General features: G+C 36.3%; 1 protein-coding gene across 3 annotated transcripts in view; it reads right to left on the reverse strand.

The window, feature by feature from the left end:
* The window catches only part of TBC1D32 (TBC1 domain family member 32), a 214,071-nt gene that overhangs the window by 65,828 nt on the left and 133,341 nt on the right, over nt 1-14,902 (reverse strand). For all 3 annotated transcript variants that reach the window (XM_045798573.2, XM_045798571.2, XM_045798572.2), the window contains 2 exons: nt 14,707-14,815; nt 13,655-13,748 (listed from right to left, as the gene is read on the reverse strand). In XM_045798573.2, the coding sequence (XP_045654529.2) occupies nt 13,655-13,748; nt 14,707-14,815 (203 nt within the window). The remainder of the gene's footprint in view (nt 1-13,654; nt 13,749-14,706; nt 14,816-14,902) is intronic.

Below are 14,902 nucleotides of genomic sequence, written 5' to 3' on the forward strand. Positions count from 1 at the left end.
ATGGAGGTCTTGCAGAGTTGAAGAGACAGAAGTCAAATTGCAGAGACTGAGGAGGCTAAAATTTTGGGATCATAGTACTGAAGAGGAAGAGCAGAGCAAAGAACTACAGAAATCTGTGTAAGTCTTTATCAAGCTGATTGCAAAATAATCAGCTATGCAAATGAAGAATCAAACACCACAAGATTGGGCCAAAAACAGTTGGGAGCTTGTAAAATGAACAATTTCCAGACTATACTTAGTGCTACCTGATGTCCAAGTTCCAGAGTGAAGAGTCCATTAACTACCAGGGTAGTCCACAAAGGTGCCAGAAAAGAAACACCTTAGTAATAGAGTTAAATTAGCAATAAAGGCAACTCTACATGCACCATAACCAAAAAACGAAAGCCTTGAAAGACCAAACTTATCAATAAATAACTTGACAACACTCCAAAAAAATGTCCATTACTATTTAAAGAAAAACAAATCCCCACTCAACAATGTAAAATGAATGACATCTGATATTCAATAAAGAAATCACTAACATGAGAAAGGGGAAAAATGTGGCTCAAAACCAGTAGATAAATGAACTAAGAGATCCAGAAAGGACTGGAGTTATGATATGATTAACAAAGACTATAAAGCAGCTATTTTTAAGTATTTAAAGAAAATATGAGCAAAACCAAACATTTTGGTACAATTTAACCAAATTGTACTTTATAGATATTTTACTGATACCCCATTTAGTAAAAAGAGATAGCAAATGGTACATGCTAGGGACAAAGGGAACTTTTGTGGGGTCATGAAAATGTTATATATTTGATTATGGTGGTGCTTATGTGTGCACAGACATGTAAAAATTCAAACTATTCTAAAAAAGGATGTATTCTGTTGATATAAAAAATTGATTATATATACATATGTATATGTAAATGGGGGGTATAATTGAAAGTGACAGTGACTAAAAGCTTCTAAGCATATTAGTGTCACTAAAATATGAGCAATTATAGTTCCTAATTTGGTATAAAGTCTATATAAGAACTCAATAAACTTTAATTAAAAGTACGGGAATGGGGGCGCCTGGGTGGCTCAGTCCTTAAGCATCTGCCTTTGGCTCAGGGCGTGATCCTGGATCCCTGGGATCGAGCCCCGCATCAGGATCCTCTGCTGGGAGCCTGCTTCTTCCTCTCCCACTCCCCTTGCTTGTGTTCCCTCTCTCACTGGCTGTCTTTCTCTCTGTCAAATAAATAAATAAATAAAATCTTAAAAAAAAAAAGAAAAAGAAAAAAAAAGTATGGGTATGTATTGATTCACTTGCAAGAACCCTAATCAAAATTTTACAGTAAAGTGTTTTAAAGTATAAATTTTTAAAATCCTCATTGTTATATCTTATACTTATGAGGTTCTGGCTCATTTCTGGGTACAATCTAGTCTCCTGTAATGAAATGAATATTCACTTCTTAGGGTTAAATGAGAAAACGATCTATTTCACCAGGAAGAATCCAGGTTTATATTCTACACTGAACACAATTTTTTTCTTAACTCACATTTTTTTATATCAACTGTTTTTATATACTTCTTACCCTACAGTATTATTTTTAGAGAAAGTACCATATCATAATTTAGTTTCAGTGTATTAATTATACATCTAGTTATGAAGTTACCATGGCCGACAACTGTTTTGTTTTCCCAAGAGTGGTTTGGTATGTCTAGTGAGTATATGCTCTTCTTCTCTTTGCTCCTTCAGACCACTATGATTTACGGACAATGCAAAGTTGGAAGAGAAAGTAGAAAAAATCTATTTTAAACTTATGCCTTAATACCACAGAGCAAGATGGAAAAAAAAAAAGCAGTGGGGACATCAAGTTTCATGTTCACCAATCATAGTTAACAATATTTCAGTATCTAAACTCTGAAATTCTTTGTTATGGTGAGCACTATAATCTTTTCATACTTGATACTGTATAATTTTTTCTCAAAAGACTATTATGTAGAAATGTTATATTGATTATAAGATTATTATGGACAATATAAAAGTTTCAAAGGGAGGAAAAATACAAGCTCAGTATAAATGCAGTGAAAACCTGCTATTTACACAGAAAACTTTTAGTACCTCTTTCCTAAATGCAATTGTGAATGCTCACTTTACACAGAATATCATAACAGATTCTGCAAAAGAAACAAATGGAAGATTTCATAAACTAACTAGCAACAGATCCCTAGGCTTAATTTACATAGTCACCTTTATCTTATCCTGAACCTTATTTGTGCAATATTTGCTTTCCATTTGTATTTCTGCTTGTCTTCTTCCATGTAGTTTAACATAGTCATTTCAGTTTACTTTTATTATAATAAACAAGGGAAGACTTTGGAGCAGTCTCTGAGAAGCAACTGAAAAGATGCCTAAATTCTCTATATTAGTTCTCTGTACATCTCTAAATTTGAGAGTTTCTAAATTCATTACACATTTTCATTTTATTTGAATTACATGGGCTCTTAACACATGACATCTATATTTTACAGAGGTTATTCCTCACAGTGGAATTATATCACTTTTCCTTTTTTAAAATATATGATAACCATTTACTATAAAAAAAATGAGTCACATTTTCAAGAAATGAGGAATTCGTTTTCCCTTATCACCTGCACTTAAACTAGCAGATGATCTGTTTCCCCTGGTTGCCACAGATACGCATGTTTCAAATATGAAGTAGTAAGTTCGTGAAAATAATAAGTTTTATTATTCAAAAGTAAATACTTATTCTGATTTGTAAGCTAAGTATCTCAACAGCTGCAGCTCAAGATTTACTACACTGAAAAGAAATCATAATCTTCTATTCCCAGTCCTCTCAGTTAACAGAATGATGTCAAATAAAAGTCATTTACCTTTATCTCCAGAAAATAAATCTTAATTACAAGATTAGAAATAATAAGAAAAAAAAGTAAGAAAATGTCTGATATGACATAAAGGCCTAAATAAGTAGTTGATAAAAGAATTCATCACTAAAAATATTTATAGACTGACTATATGCGCAAGACATAATTCAAAAAGCTTTTAAAATCAGAACAAAGAATATCCATCATTATCTTGCACTATATTTAATGTAATGCCATACTATTTTCAAAATACTCTTGTAGTTTTCCCTACGGCATTGTTCCTAGTTGACCGGAGAACAAATGGCAATCCTAAATCTTACATAATTTATCAGACTAGCAATGAAATAATCTTCTCTACTCAACTTAATTGGGTAACTTGCATTCTTTTATTAAAATGTAGTTGTTATTATAGTTCATCTCATTCTCCCTTTTTTTTCCTCTTAAAAAGTTTACTTTTATATATTATATAGGTAGTATTCCAACTTTGATCTATACTATTACGATTACATAATGGATTGTTATCCCATTTGTAAATTTAAAGAGACACGAAAATAATTCATCAAGGACATGGGCATGGACTTAATGTCTGAAAAGACAAAAATTACCAAAGTGTCAGCAAGAAGGGGCATCAGTGAATAAAGAATTAAACCCAGTAAGGACACAAAAACTTATTAAACAAAATCAATACAGATTAATGAGAACGATCTTGTTAAAATAAGAACATCGTTCCAATGACAAAATTACAGTATTTGTAGTTGAAAGGATAAGTTTCAGTATATTTTAATCCAAATGATTTAAAATACCAGCAAGTCTTGAGAGCTAGGATAAAACATGTTGGCATTATAAGAATGTAACTACAAAACCCATAAACTTTATTGCTTATTCACTGCACAATGCCTAACTCCAGAGACAGAGAATATGGTACTCTTGTTCTTCAGTTCCATCTCTAATTTAGAAACTTTCTCTATTAATATTTGTTTCTTTCTATTGAACAAAATACATTGTAATGATTATTTTATAAATTGTAGTCTGCAACTGCAGAATGTTCAAAGTAAATTTATATATAAGACCTATTAAAAAGCCTTTTCTACCCCCAAACATATTATTAAATATTGTCAACGGTTTGCATTTTCGTTTATGCTTTTATAAAGAACCAAATCTATGCAAATAATATAGATTTAATACAACGGCTTAGATTCAAGTTTCTCACCTAAGAAGAGAATAGGTCTTCACAGACATTTGATCAGTACGTGAAACCTAATGATTCAACAATATTTTATACTGAATTCATTCAGAGCTGAAAATGTACAAACTGAAAAGTAAGTTTTAACTGGAATTCACTTCAATTTTGTATGATATCCTCCCTCCTTTTCTTATTAATTTGAAGAAAGAAAAACTACTTCATGTTGGGGGAGATACTACAGTAAGATAGTTATATCTCACATACTATGAACTTTAAAATGATCTGTTTTCTCGTATTTGAATAATGTCATCTAAGACTATGCAATTAAAAATATCTGAAGAATCAGACTATAAAGATTTTAACACTATGTGGTGCATTCCATTAAAGGGAATGAGTATCACCATGGAACCTACTCTTTTATATAGTATTTGAAAGAAAATGTTTTGCCAGGTAGAAAATCAATTTCCCATCAGGTAAGTAAAAATGCAGCAGAGGAAACAGTAAAGTTAAGATACTGAAGCTACAAAAGATTAAATTTGAAGTAATCACAGAATAAAGGCTGTACATTTTTTGGGTTATTTTTTTTTTTCGATTGTGGGAAAAAATGAGATGTAATGTTAACAATGTATACCTTTTACGTGCTTTAAAAACATAAAGTACCACTTTGTAAATGATAAAATAGCTATAATAAAGGTGTCTACTTCATGAATGATATATACAGAAGTCTAGCTAAAGAGGCTTTCTAACTGCAAAGCTATTGGTGCTCTAAAAAAAATGAGATCAGAGATTATTCTAGGTTTGAGTAAAAACTTCTAAATTTACATATTAGCCTAAAAGGAATTCCCAACGTCCAATGACAAAGATTTGTAAGATAGAGTTTGATGATGAGAAAAATAGAGAAGAAATTCAATGTTAATTCATCCATTCATTCAATAGACGTTTATTGTTGTCTACTACCTAAGGCAGACAGCATTTTTGTCTCATGGAAGTTACACTGTAAGGCAGCAGTGAACAAATATATAAAGTCACAGTAAGGTACAGTGCTATTAGAGGAATCCATAGGAAGCAAGACAGAAGCAAGGGAAGAAGTATATTTTAGATAAGGTAGAGATAACTTCTCTGAAGAAATAACATTCAGACTCAGCATAAAAGGTTAAGAAGGAACTACCTGTATAAAGAGGAGGAGGTAGTAGTCAAGGAAAAGGGAACATCAAGAGGAAAGGCCCAGAGGCATAAACTTAATGTATTCTGAGATACGAAAGAAGTTCCCCAATCATATATCCCATAAGGAATTTGTATCTAGAATACATAAGGAACTCTTACAACTCAATAATAAAAAGACAAATAATTAAAAAATAGGCAAATGATGTGAACAGTAATTTCTCTAAGGAAGATACATAACATGAAGAGATGCTCAACATTATTAGTCATATGGGAAATGCAAATCAAAACCACAATGAACACCACTTCACACACACTAGGACGGCCAGATCACAATACATGATGATGCTGATGATGATGTGGAGAAATGACAATCTCATAATACTGTTGGTGAAAAGGTAAAATGGCACAGCTGCTTTAGAAAACAGTGAGCCAGTTCTAATGATTTTGAACATTTTTTCATGTGTCTGTTAGCCATATTTGTATGTCTTCATTGGAAAAATGTCTATTCATATCTTCTGCCCATTTTTTGATTTGTTTATTTGTTTCTTGTGTATTGAGTTTGAGAAGTTCTTTGTAGATCTTGGATACCAGTCCTTTATCTGTAGTGTCATTTGCAAATATATTCTCCCATTCCGTGGGCTGCCTCTTAGTTTTTTTGACTGTTTCCTTGGCTGTGCAGAAGCTTTTTATCTTGATGAAGTCCCTTAAGTTCATTTTATCTTTTGTTTCTCTTGCCTTTGGGGATGTGTCATGAAAAAGGTTGCTTTGGTCGATGTCATAGAGGTTGCTGCCTATGTTCTCCTCTACAATTTTGATGGATTCCTGTCTCACATCGAGGCCTTTCATCCAGTTGGAGTTTATCTTTGTGTATGGTGTGAGAGAGTGGTCAAGTTTAATTCTTTTGAATGTAGATGTCCAATTTTCCCAGCACCATTTATTGAAGAGACTGTCTTTTTCCACCGGATGTTTTTTCCTGCTTTATCAAATATTAGTTGCCCAAAGAGGCGAGGGTCATTTCTGGGTTCTCTATTCTGTTCCATTGGTCTATGTGTCTGTTTTTGCGCCGGTACCATGCTGTCTTTGTGATCACAGCTTTGTAGTACAGCTCAAAATCTGGCATTGTGATGCCCCCAGCTTCGTTTTTCCTTTTCAACAGTTCCTTGGAGATTCGGGGTCTTTTCTGTTTCCATACAAATTTAAGGACTATTTGTTCCAGTTCTTTGAAAAATGTCCTTGGTATTTTGATCGGGATAGCATTGAAAGCGTAGATTGCTCTGGGTAGCATGGACATTTTAACTATGTTAATTCTTCCGATCCATGAGCATGGAATATTTTTCCATCTTTTTATGTCTTCCTCAATGTCTTTCAAGAGTGATTTGTAGTTTCTAGAATATAGGTCCTTTATGTCTCCGGTTAATTCCAAGATAACGTATGGTTTTTGGTGCTATTGTAAACGCGATGGATTCCCTAATTTCTCTTTCTTCAGTCTCGTTATTTGTGAATAGAAATGCAACTGATTTCTGAGCATTGATTTTGTATCCCGCCACATTACTGAATTGCTCTATAACTTTACTAATAGTTTGGGCGTGGATTCTTTTGGGTTTTCCATATAGAGTACCATGTCATCTGCGAAGAGAGACATTTTGACTTCTTCTTTGCAGGTTTGGATACCTTTGATCCCTTTCTGTCGTCTGATTGCTGTTGCAAGGACTTCTAGTACTATGTTGAATAATAGTGGCGAGAGTGGGCATCCTTGTCGTGTTCCTGATCTTAAGGGAAAGGCTTCCAGCTTTTTCCCATTGAGAATAATCTTTGCAGTAGGCTTTTCATAGATGGCTTTTATGAGATTGAGAAACGTACCCTCTATTCTTATACTCTGAAGGGTTTTAATCAGGAAAGGATGCTGTATTTTGTCAAATGCTTTTTCGGCATCGATTGAGAGGATCATATGGTTCCTGAGTCTTTTCTTGTTGATATGATGTATCACGCTGATTGATTTGCGAATGTTGAACCACGCTTGCATCCCAGGTATGAATCCCACTTGGTCATGATGGATAACCCTTTTAATGTACTGTTGGATTCTATTAGCAAGGATCTTGTTGAGGATTTTGGCGTCCATATTCATTAGGGAAATCGGTCTGTAATTCTCCTTTTTGAGGGGGTCTTTGCCTGGTTTGGGGATCAAGGTAATATTGGCCTCATAGAATGAGTTTGGTAGCTTTCCTTCTGTTTCTATTTTTTGAAATAGCTTTAGAAGAATAGGTATTATTTCTTCTTTGAATGTTTGGTAGAATTCCCCAGGAAAACCGTCCGGGCCTGGAGTTTTGTTATTTGGAAGGTTGTTTATCACTGACTCAATCTCTTCATAATTAATTGGCCTGTTTAAGAAATCAATTTCTTCCTGTTTCAGTCTTGGTAGTTTATAGGTTTCCAGGAAAGCCTCCATCTCTTCCAGATTGCTTAGTTTTTTGGCATATAGCTGTTGATAATAGTTTCTAATAATCCTTCCAATTTCATTGCTGTTGGTCGTGACCTCTCCTTTTCCATTTATAATTTTAATAATTTGGGTCCTTTCTCTTTTCTTTTGGATAAGTCTTGCCAGTGGTCTGTCATTTTTATTGATTCTCTCAAAGAACAAGCTTCTAGTCCTGTTGATCTGCTCTACTGTATTTCTCGTTTCTAATTCATCGATTTCTGCTCTAATTTTGGTCAACTGCTTCCTCGTGCGTGGATTAGGCCTGTCCCTCTGTTGCTGTTCCAGCTTCTTGAGGTGAGAATATAAAAACTGCATTTTAGATTTTTCTATTCTTTTGAGTGAGGCTTGGATGGCTATGTATTTCCCCCTTAGGACTGCCTTTGCAGTATCCCATAGGTTTTGGACCGTTGTGTTTTCTTTCTCGTTGGTCTCCATAAATTGTTTAAGTTGATTTTTGATTTCCTGGTTTATCGAGTCATTCCTGAGCAGGATGGTTCTTAGTCTCCAAGTGTTTGAGTTTCTTCCAAATTTTTCCTTGTGGTTGAGTTCCAATTTTAGAGCGTTGTGGTCTGAGAATATGCAGGGGATAATTTCAATCTTTTGGTATCGGTTGAGACCTGTTTTGTGTCCCAGAACATGGTCTATTCTTGAGAATGTTCCATGGGCATTAGAATAGAATGAGTATTCTTTGGTTCTGGGGTGTAGTGTTCTATATATATCTACGAGGTCCAACTCGTCAAGTATGGTGTTCAAAGCCTTTGATTCTTTGCTTAGTTTTTGCCAGGGTGTTCTGTCTATTTCTGATAGTGGACTGTTGAGGTCCCCTACTATTAATGTATTATTATCTATAAGTCTCTTTATTCTGGTTAAGAGTTGGCTTGTGTATCTTGCTGCTCCCCTGTTGGGGGCATATATATTTATAATTGTCATATCCACTTGTTGAATACTTCCTTTAAGAATAATATAGTGCCCTTCTCCGTCTCTAACTATAGTCTCTAGTTTAAAATCCAATCTATCTGATATGAGAATTGCTACCCCAGCTTTCTTTTGAGTTCCATTTGCGTGAAAGATGGTACTCCATCCCCTTACTCTCAGTCTGAGTGCATCTTTGGGTTCGAAATGAGTCTCTTGTAGACAGCAAATGGATGGGTCATTTCTTTTTATCCAATCTGCAGCTCTGTGGCACTTTATGGGAGCGTTTAAACCATTAACATTGGCACTAAGAACTGAGAGATAGAATTTTAATGATGCCATGTTGCCAGTAAAGTCTTTGTTTGTATCGGTTGTGACTTTCTTTTCTGTATCACTCTTGGGGCCTTTTTACCTTTATAGAACCCCCCTTAATATCTCCTGTAGGGCGGGTTTCGTGGTTACGAAATTGGTTAATGACTTGCAATTCTGAAATGTCTTTATTTCTCCATCAATTCTGAATGACAGCCTTGCTGGATAAAGGATCCTTGGTTGCATGTTTTTCTCTGAAAGAGCTTTAAAAATGCTCCCCCAACCCTTTCTCTCATTTCAGGTCTGTGTAGACAGGTCTGACATAATTCTGATGCCTTTGCCTTGGTACATGAGAAATTTCTTTGCCCTGGCCGCTTCCAATACTGTATCCTTGCATCTAATATTTGCGAATTGCACTATGACATGACGTGGCGTAGGTTTGTCGTGGTTGAGCTTGGGAGGGGTCCTCTCTGCCTCTTGGACATGAATGTTTGTTTCCCTCGCTAGATTAGGGAAGTTTTCAGCTACAATTTGTTCAAATATCTCTTCTAGACCTCTGTTTTTCTCCACCCCCTCGGGGATGCCGATGATTCTGACATTGGATCGTTTCATTGAGTCAGTAATCTCCCGTAACCTACATTCGTGGGCGTGGATTTTTTTAAGACCAGCTTCTATTTTCGTTTTTTCCTCTATTAACCCATCCTCCAATTCACTAATACGTTCCTCTGCTTCGGTGACCCTGGCTGTCAGAGCCTCTAGTTTTGCCTGCATTTGGCTCATAGAATTTTTAATTTCTGTCAGATTCGCTCTCATTTCTGTCCTTAGGGATTCTATATTTTCAGTAACATTTTCGTTAATACCTTTTTCAATTCTACTCATCATTTTGACCATCGTTACTCTGAATTCCATTTCTGATAATTCGGTTACATCCATATCCATTATTTCTGTGGCAGAGGCCACAGACTCACTGTCTTTTCTTTGCTATGGGGGGCTTCTCCTTCTAGTCATTCTGATGAGGAGAGGTTGCAGGGTTCTCCAGAGACCAAATTATTGACTGAGTCCCAGGCCGTGCCCCTTGTTTTATAGGGATCTTAGGGATGTGGGCTTCTTTTTTAAAGATTTTATTTATTTATTTATATGTGGCATAGAGCCAACCAGCGAGAGAGGGAACACAAGCAGGGGAGTGGGAGAGGAAGAAGCAGGCTCCCAGCGGAGGAGCCCGAGGAGGGACTCCTTTCCGGAATGCCGGGATCACGCCCTAAGCCGAAGACAGGTGCCCAATGACTGTGCCACCCAGGTGCCCCGGGTTGTGGGCTTCTTGATTTTTCAGCCTGCCTTCTGTGTTCTGGGGGAGTGACCTGCCGTGCAGTTACTCAGGCAACCCTATTTGGGTAGAGTCTCTGTGTCCCCTGCGAGGGGGGATGGGGATGGGCACGCTGTGAGCCAGTATTTCCAGGCTTTTGTTCTCTGGTGCCTTTCCCTGGTGGTTTGCTGTGCCTCTTCTGAGAGTCAGAGCAGCAGTGGCCTAATCTCAGCCTCTGTCTCAGAACAGAGGGATCGCAGACCGTTCTCCACTGATGTTCTGGCCACTTTAACTCTGTTTCTGTTGGTGCTGCTCAACCCTGCAGCGTCCTGGGATGTGCGCCCCACACCCTGCGTCCCAGCCCTCACTTCCAGGGCCTGCGCGTATCTGTCCTTTGTGTTTCTAAAGCCGCCAGCCGCCCCGCACGCTCCGGAGCTCCCGGTCTCAGTCTAAATCCAGTGAGCACACCGGGATTCCGGAGTTCTGTGAGATGCCTGGTGGCGCGCGCTCCCGGCTCACGGTCTCCGTCTGCTGTTTCTCGGGTGCCAGTCCGCGAGCCCGCCCGCTCCCCCGTGCAGGTCGCTACCGCTCCCGGCGCCCAAACACTGCGTCTCCCTCCCCTTCCGTTTATCTTCCGATATCTGTGTGGGGTTTCACGGCTCCCCACTTCGTACCTCAATACTTAGCACTGGAGATGTTCATTTGTAGAGATCCAGATGTATCTTCCTGCGTCTCATGCTGATTCCGTGGTTGTTTAGGCGGGTCTGGTGCCTATCCAGCTCGACTCAGGGGACCGGCTGAAAAAGGGGTCCCCTACTCCTCCGCCATCTTAACTGTCCTGTCTTTTTTTTTTTATCGTCATCCGAATTTCTAAGATCAAAAAAGAATGCTGCCAGTGACCCAGTGACTCAGTGCTGTGCTTCTAGTGCTCTGGTGGCCCTGTCAGGAGTACTAGAAACATACAAGCCATGACACAAAAACTCACTCTCTACTTTGAAGATACCAGCCCCACCTGAGTGAATACAGATCCAAATGGTTTCCTGATAAAGACGGACATTCCATAGTAGTAAGGTATATAAAGTACAGATGTAATCTAGATGCTGATTATTTTATAATTCCGCCTGAATAAATATTACAAAAGTAATTTAAAAATAAAATGAATATAGGATGCTAGAAAGGAAAGAACAGCAAATCTCTCACCTTTGGATGTCTCTCTAATGCTTCCAATAACCAGAGCATGCTATCCAATCCCTCAAGACATTTTTATTTCTCAGTATGAAAGTACTGGATTTCTGTTCCTCTTTAGATAAAGAAGTCCCATCCCGAACACACCAAAATGGAATGGAGTAGAGCAGACCGGCCAATTAGGGATGTAACAATAACTCCTGGGAGATCTAAGTTTAGCTTAGAGAAACAAAGCAATCTGTTTTGTTTATCTCATGATCTGTTTCATATAAAAAAGATATTATGAGTCAATCTCCAGTAGTTCACTTTAACAGCTTTTAACCACAGTACAACTCTCCTTTCTCCCACTCCCCTTTCCTTTTCATCTGCTGCACAGGTAGTTACTATACTCACAATCTTCTTCCAATTTATCTAAACTCTAGGCTAACAGAAAGATAATATTCCAAGTTATTTCTACCACATGGAAGAGAATTTTTTCATGTGTGTAAGATTATTTATAGATCACATATATGTGATACACAGTGCACATGTGTACACATATACCTGTACATGCTTATATATGTATACACATAATGTATATATATACATATACAAATAGATAATATTAATCACTAGCTTTTAAAGGACTTTTACATTTTAGCATGGTGACCCTAAAACGGTGCACAAAGAAAAATAACTGAACCAGATGATGTCTCAAGATTCTTATTTACAGATGAAGATAAATTATCTAATAGCTAACACTAATGCCAATGAGCTAACAAGAGGCAATTTAACAGATGAGGAGACGCTAACGGTAGCAAGGAGGATAAATGTAGAAGCTGGGAGACAAACGAGAGGATGTCACCATGTGCACACAACCGAAGTTGATTTTTTTCCGCCACAACAATGAAATGATATCCCAAAATTCTGCAGTGTAAATGACAACTAAAATAACACCTATCAGAATCAATGAATCATTACTTTCAAATCAAAAAAAGCAAAATGAAAGTACAAGAACTCCTGCCTTCAAAATAGCTATGTTTTAAAGTATTATAAGCTGAAACACAGTATATTTAAAATTGTACAATGTTTAATTTATTGAACTGTATTTAACCAGAAATATACTTTCAATTTAGCTTTATAGCTGTTAGAAATTCATTTGGCTCCATTTTTCTCATTGGGTTCAGAGATATCTCTGTGATGTACATTCTGGATTTTCCACTGGTACCTAGATCATTCTCTCCTACTTAACAAAAAACCAGGACCACTATTATTAGGAGGAAATATTAGGTACTGCTATTAAATTGAGAATACTGTCTTAGTCAAACACTTGTGTTCTAGGGACAAACAGAAAGACAATAAAAGATGCTGTCCAATATGGTGGGAAAATGTGGAATTAAAGAGATCTGAAATGGTACTAAAGTAAAAAAGAGCACTGACAGGAATGAAGCCACAAATGTATTGGGCCTTGTTAGCTATGGGAAGCCACTGGAGGGTTTCAGTTAAGGAGTAATGTGATGTAATCCATATTTCAACAGCATTACTCTGGTTGCTGTGTTGAGAACACACTGACTACTTGGCAGATTACTGCAATAATACAGGTGAGAGATGAGGGCTGTAGTGCGTGAGAGAAAGAGATTTCAGATAGGCAGAGTCAAGAGCATTTGCTCACAGTTCTTTGACTATAATTTGCTTCTTTCAAGCCTCTCTGCTGTTTTCCTCTGTCAAAAATGCTCTTAGATTACTCAAAAAGCACATATTTCATGCCTTTCTTTAAACACTGATTTTCTTTGGACGGGTGTCCTGCATATACGCTATCCTAGCAGGCTACATATTTGACTATTTAGTTCCTATCACACTGTACTACCATATAATTATCTAATTACTTATAGGTATTCTCCAAAAGTTCATGAACTCCTCTAAGGCAGACACCTGAACTTTTATCATATTTATATAATTTATATTATATTTCAATTCTTGAGGACACAGAACTTATATATGGCATGCAGATACTAAAAAATATTACTCTGCTGAATAAAGTCCTATGTATATAGAATTCATCAAAAATCATAATTCATTTTTTTAAACCAAAAAAGCTTCTGATAAGAATTATTCAGTATCATACAAATAATTTAGTAAGAAACTTATAAAGGAATAGGCATAAATGAATCCACATGCACAAGCTGAAGAAAAATAGTATTAATCACCCATAATAATACTTTATCTTTTTTTTCAAATTATAACCACAAAAGCACTAAAATAATGTGGCAGTTGATAGTAAATATCTTACCTTGTTTTAGATCAGCATTTCTTATAACTTCTGACAGATAGCAGTTTGGTAAAGGATATGATGAAAACATTGGCCAAGGATATGGATCATCACCCTAAAAAAGAAGACAAATGACTTTAGGAAGTAATATAAAATACTGAATTTTAAGGCTTTCTGAAAAACTAATTTAAAAAGGCTTTTGTTTCATAGACACTAGGTTGTAGCCTAACTAACCAAAAGCTATTTGACAAGTACAATCCAATACTCCAAAGGATAACTAAAATGAAACGTAATGGAAATGACATTATACAAGTCCTGAAGACAAATATATGGTAACTTGTTCTAGAAACTAGGACTGATAATGATAGCCTTACTATTTTTTTTCATGAAAGGGAAATTAAAGTCTTCAAAAGAAATACGTATTTCCTATATTGAAATAGGAAACAAATTAAAAAAACCTAAATGTTTATCTTGTATTATCAATCATTTCTATCTCATCTTTCTGAGACTGACAGAGCAAAAATGTACTTTAAAAAAAAAAAAAATTCCAGGGTACCTGGGTGGCTCAGTGGGTTCAGCAGCTGCCTTCAGCTTAGGTCATGATCCCAGGGCTCTGGGATCAAGTCCCACATTGGGCTCCCTGCTCAGCGGGCAGTCTGCTTCTCCCTCTCCCTCGTCCCCCCAACCCTGTTGTGTTGTCTCTCTCAAATAAATAAAAAAATAAATAAAATATTTAAAAAAAATCCCTTCCAGAGAAAGCCAATGTCTATGAATATTGATGGAAGAAGTATTCAATATTGCTAATTAAATACAAAAAATATATTCATGTAATAAAAATTAGGTATCATGAAAGACAAAGACATTGAAAGTAAACATCACAGACACAGAAAAATGACAACTTTTTAATGAAACAATAGTCTACTTTGCAACACAAACTAGCATTCATGACCCCTCTGTTGAAAAGAATGCTATTTTCATTTTAAAATGTAGGATACGAGTAAACACTTTAAATCAGTGTTTACTTGTATCCTCCAGCTTTTCTGTTAACAAAGATTCCTCTTTACCCCACTCACCTTTTCTAGTACCCTTGGAGGCAAAATTCGTTCCATGGGCCCACCAATAAAATTTATTCTAACAAGAACATGATTTCTCTCTACTGATAAGCCATCAATTATGAAATCTCTGAAAAATAAACATATCAATTTTGTTATCTTAATTGAATATGATTTAATTCCAAAATCAAATCAGGGGAATATAAAGAAAAAAGAA

The sequence above is a fragment of the Ursus americanus genome, chromosome 11, assembly GCF_024610735.1.
Source record: "Ursus americanus isolate L20-20 chromosome 11, mUrsAme1.1.p, whole genome shotgun sequence".
Lineage (NCBI taxonomy): Eukaryota > Metazoa > Chordata > Mammalia > Carnivora > Ursidae > Ursus > Ursus americanus.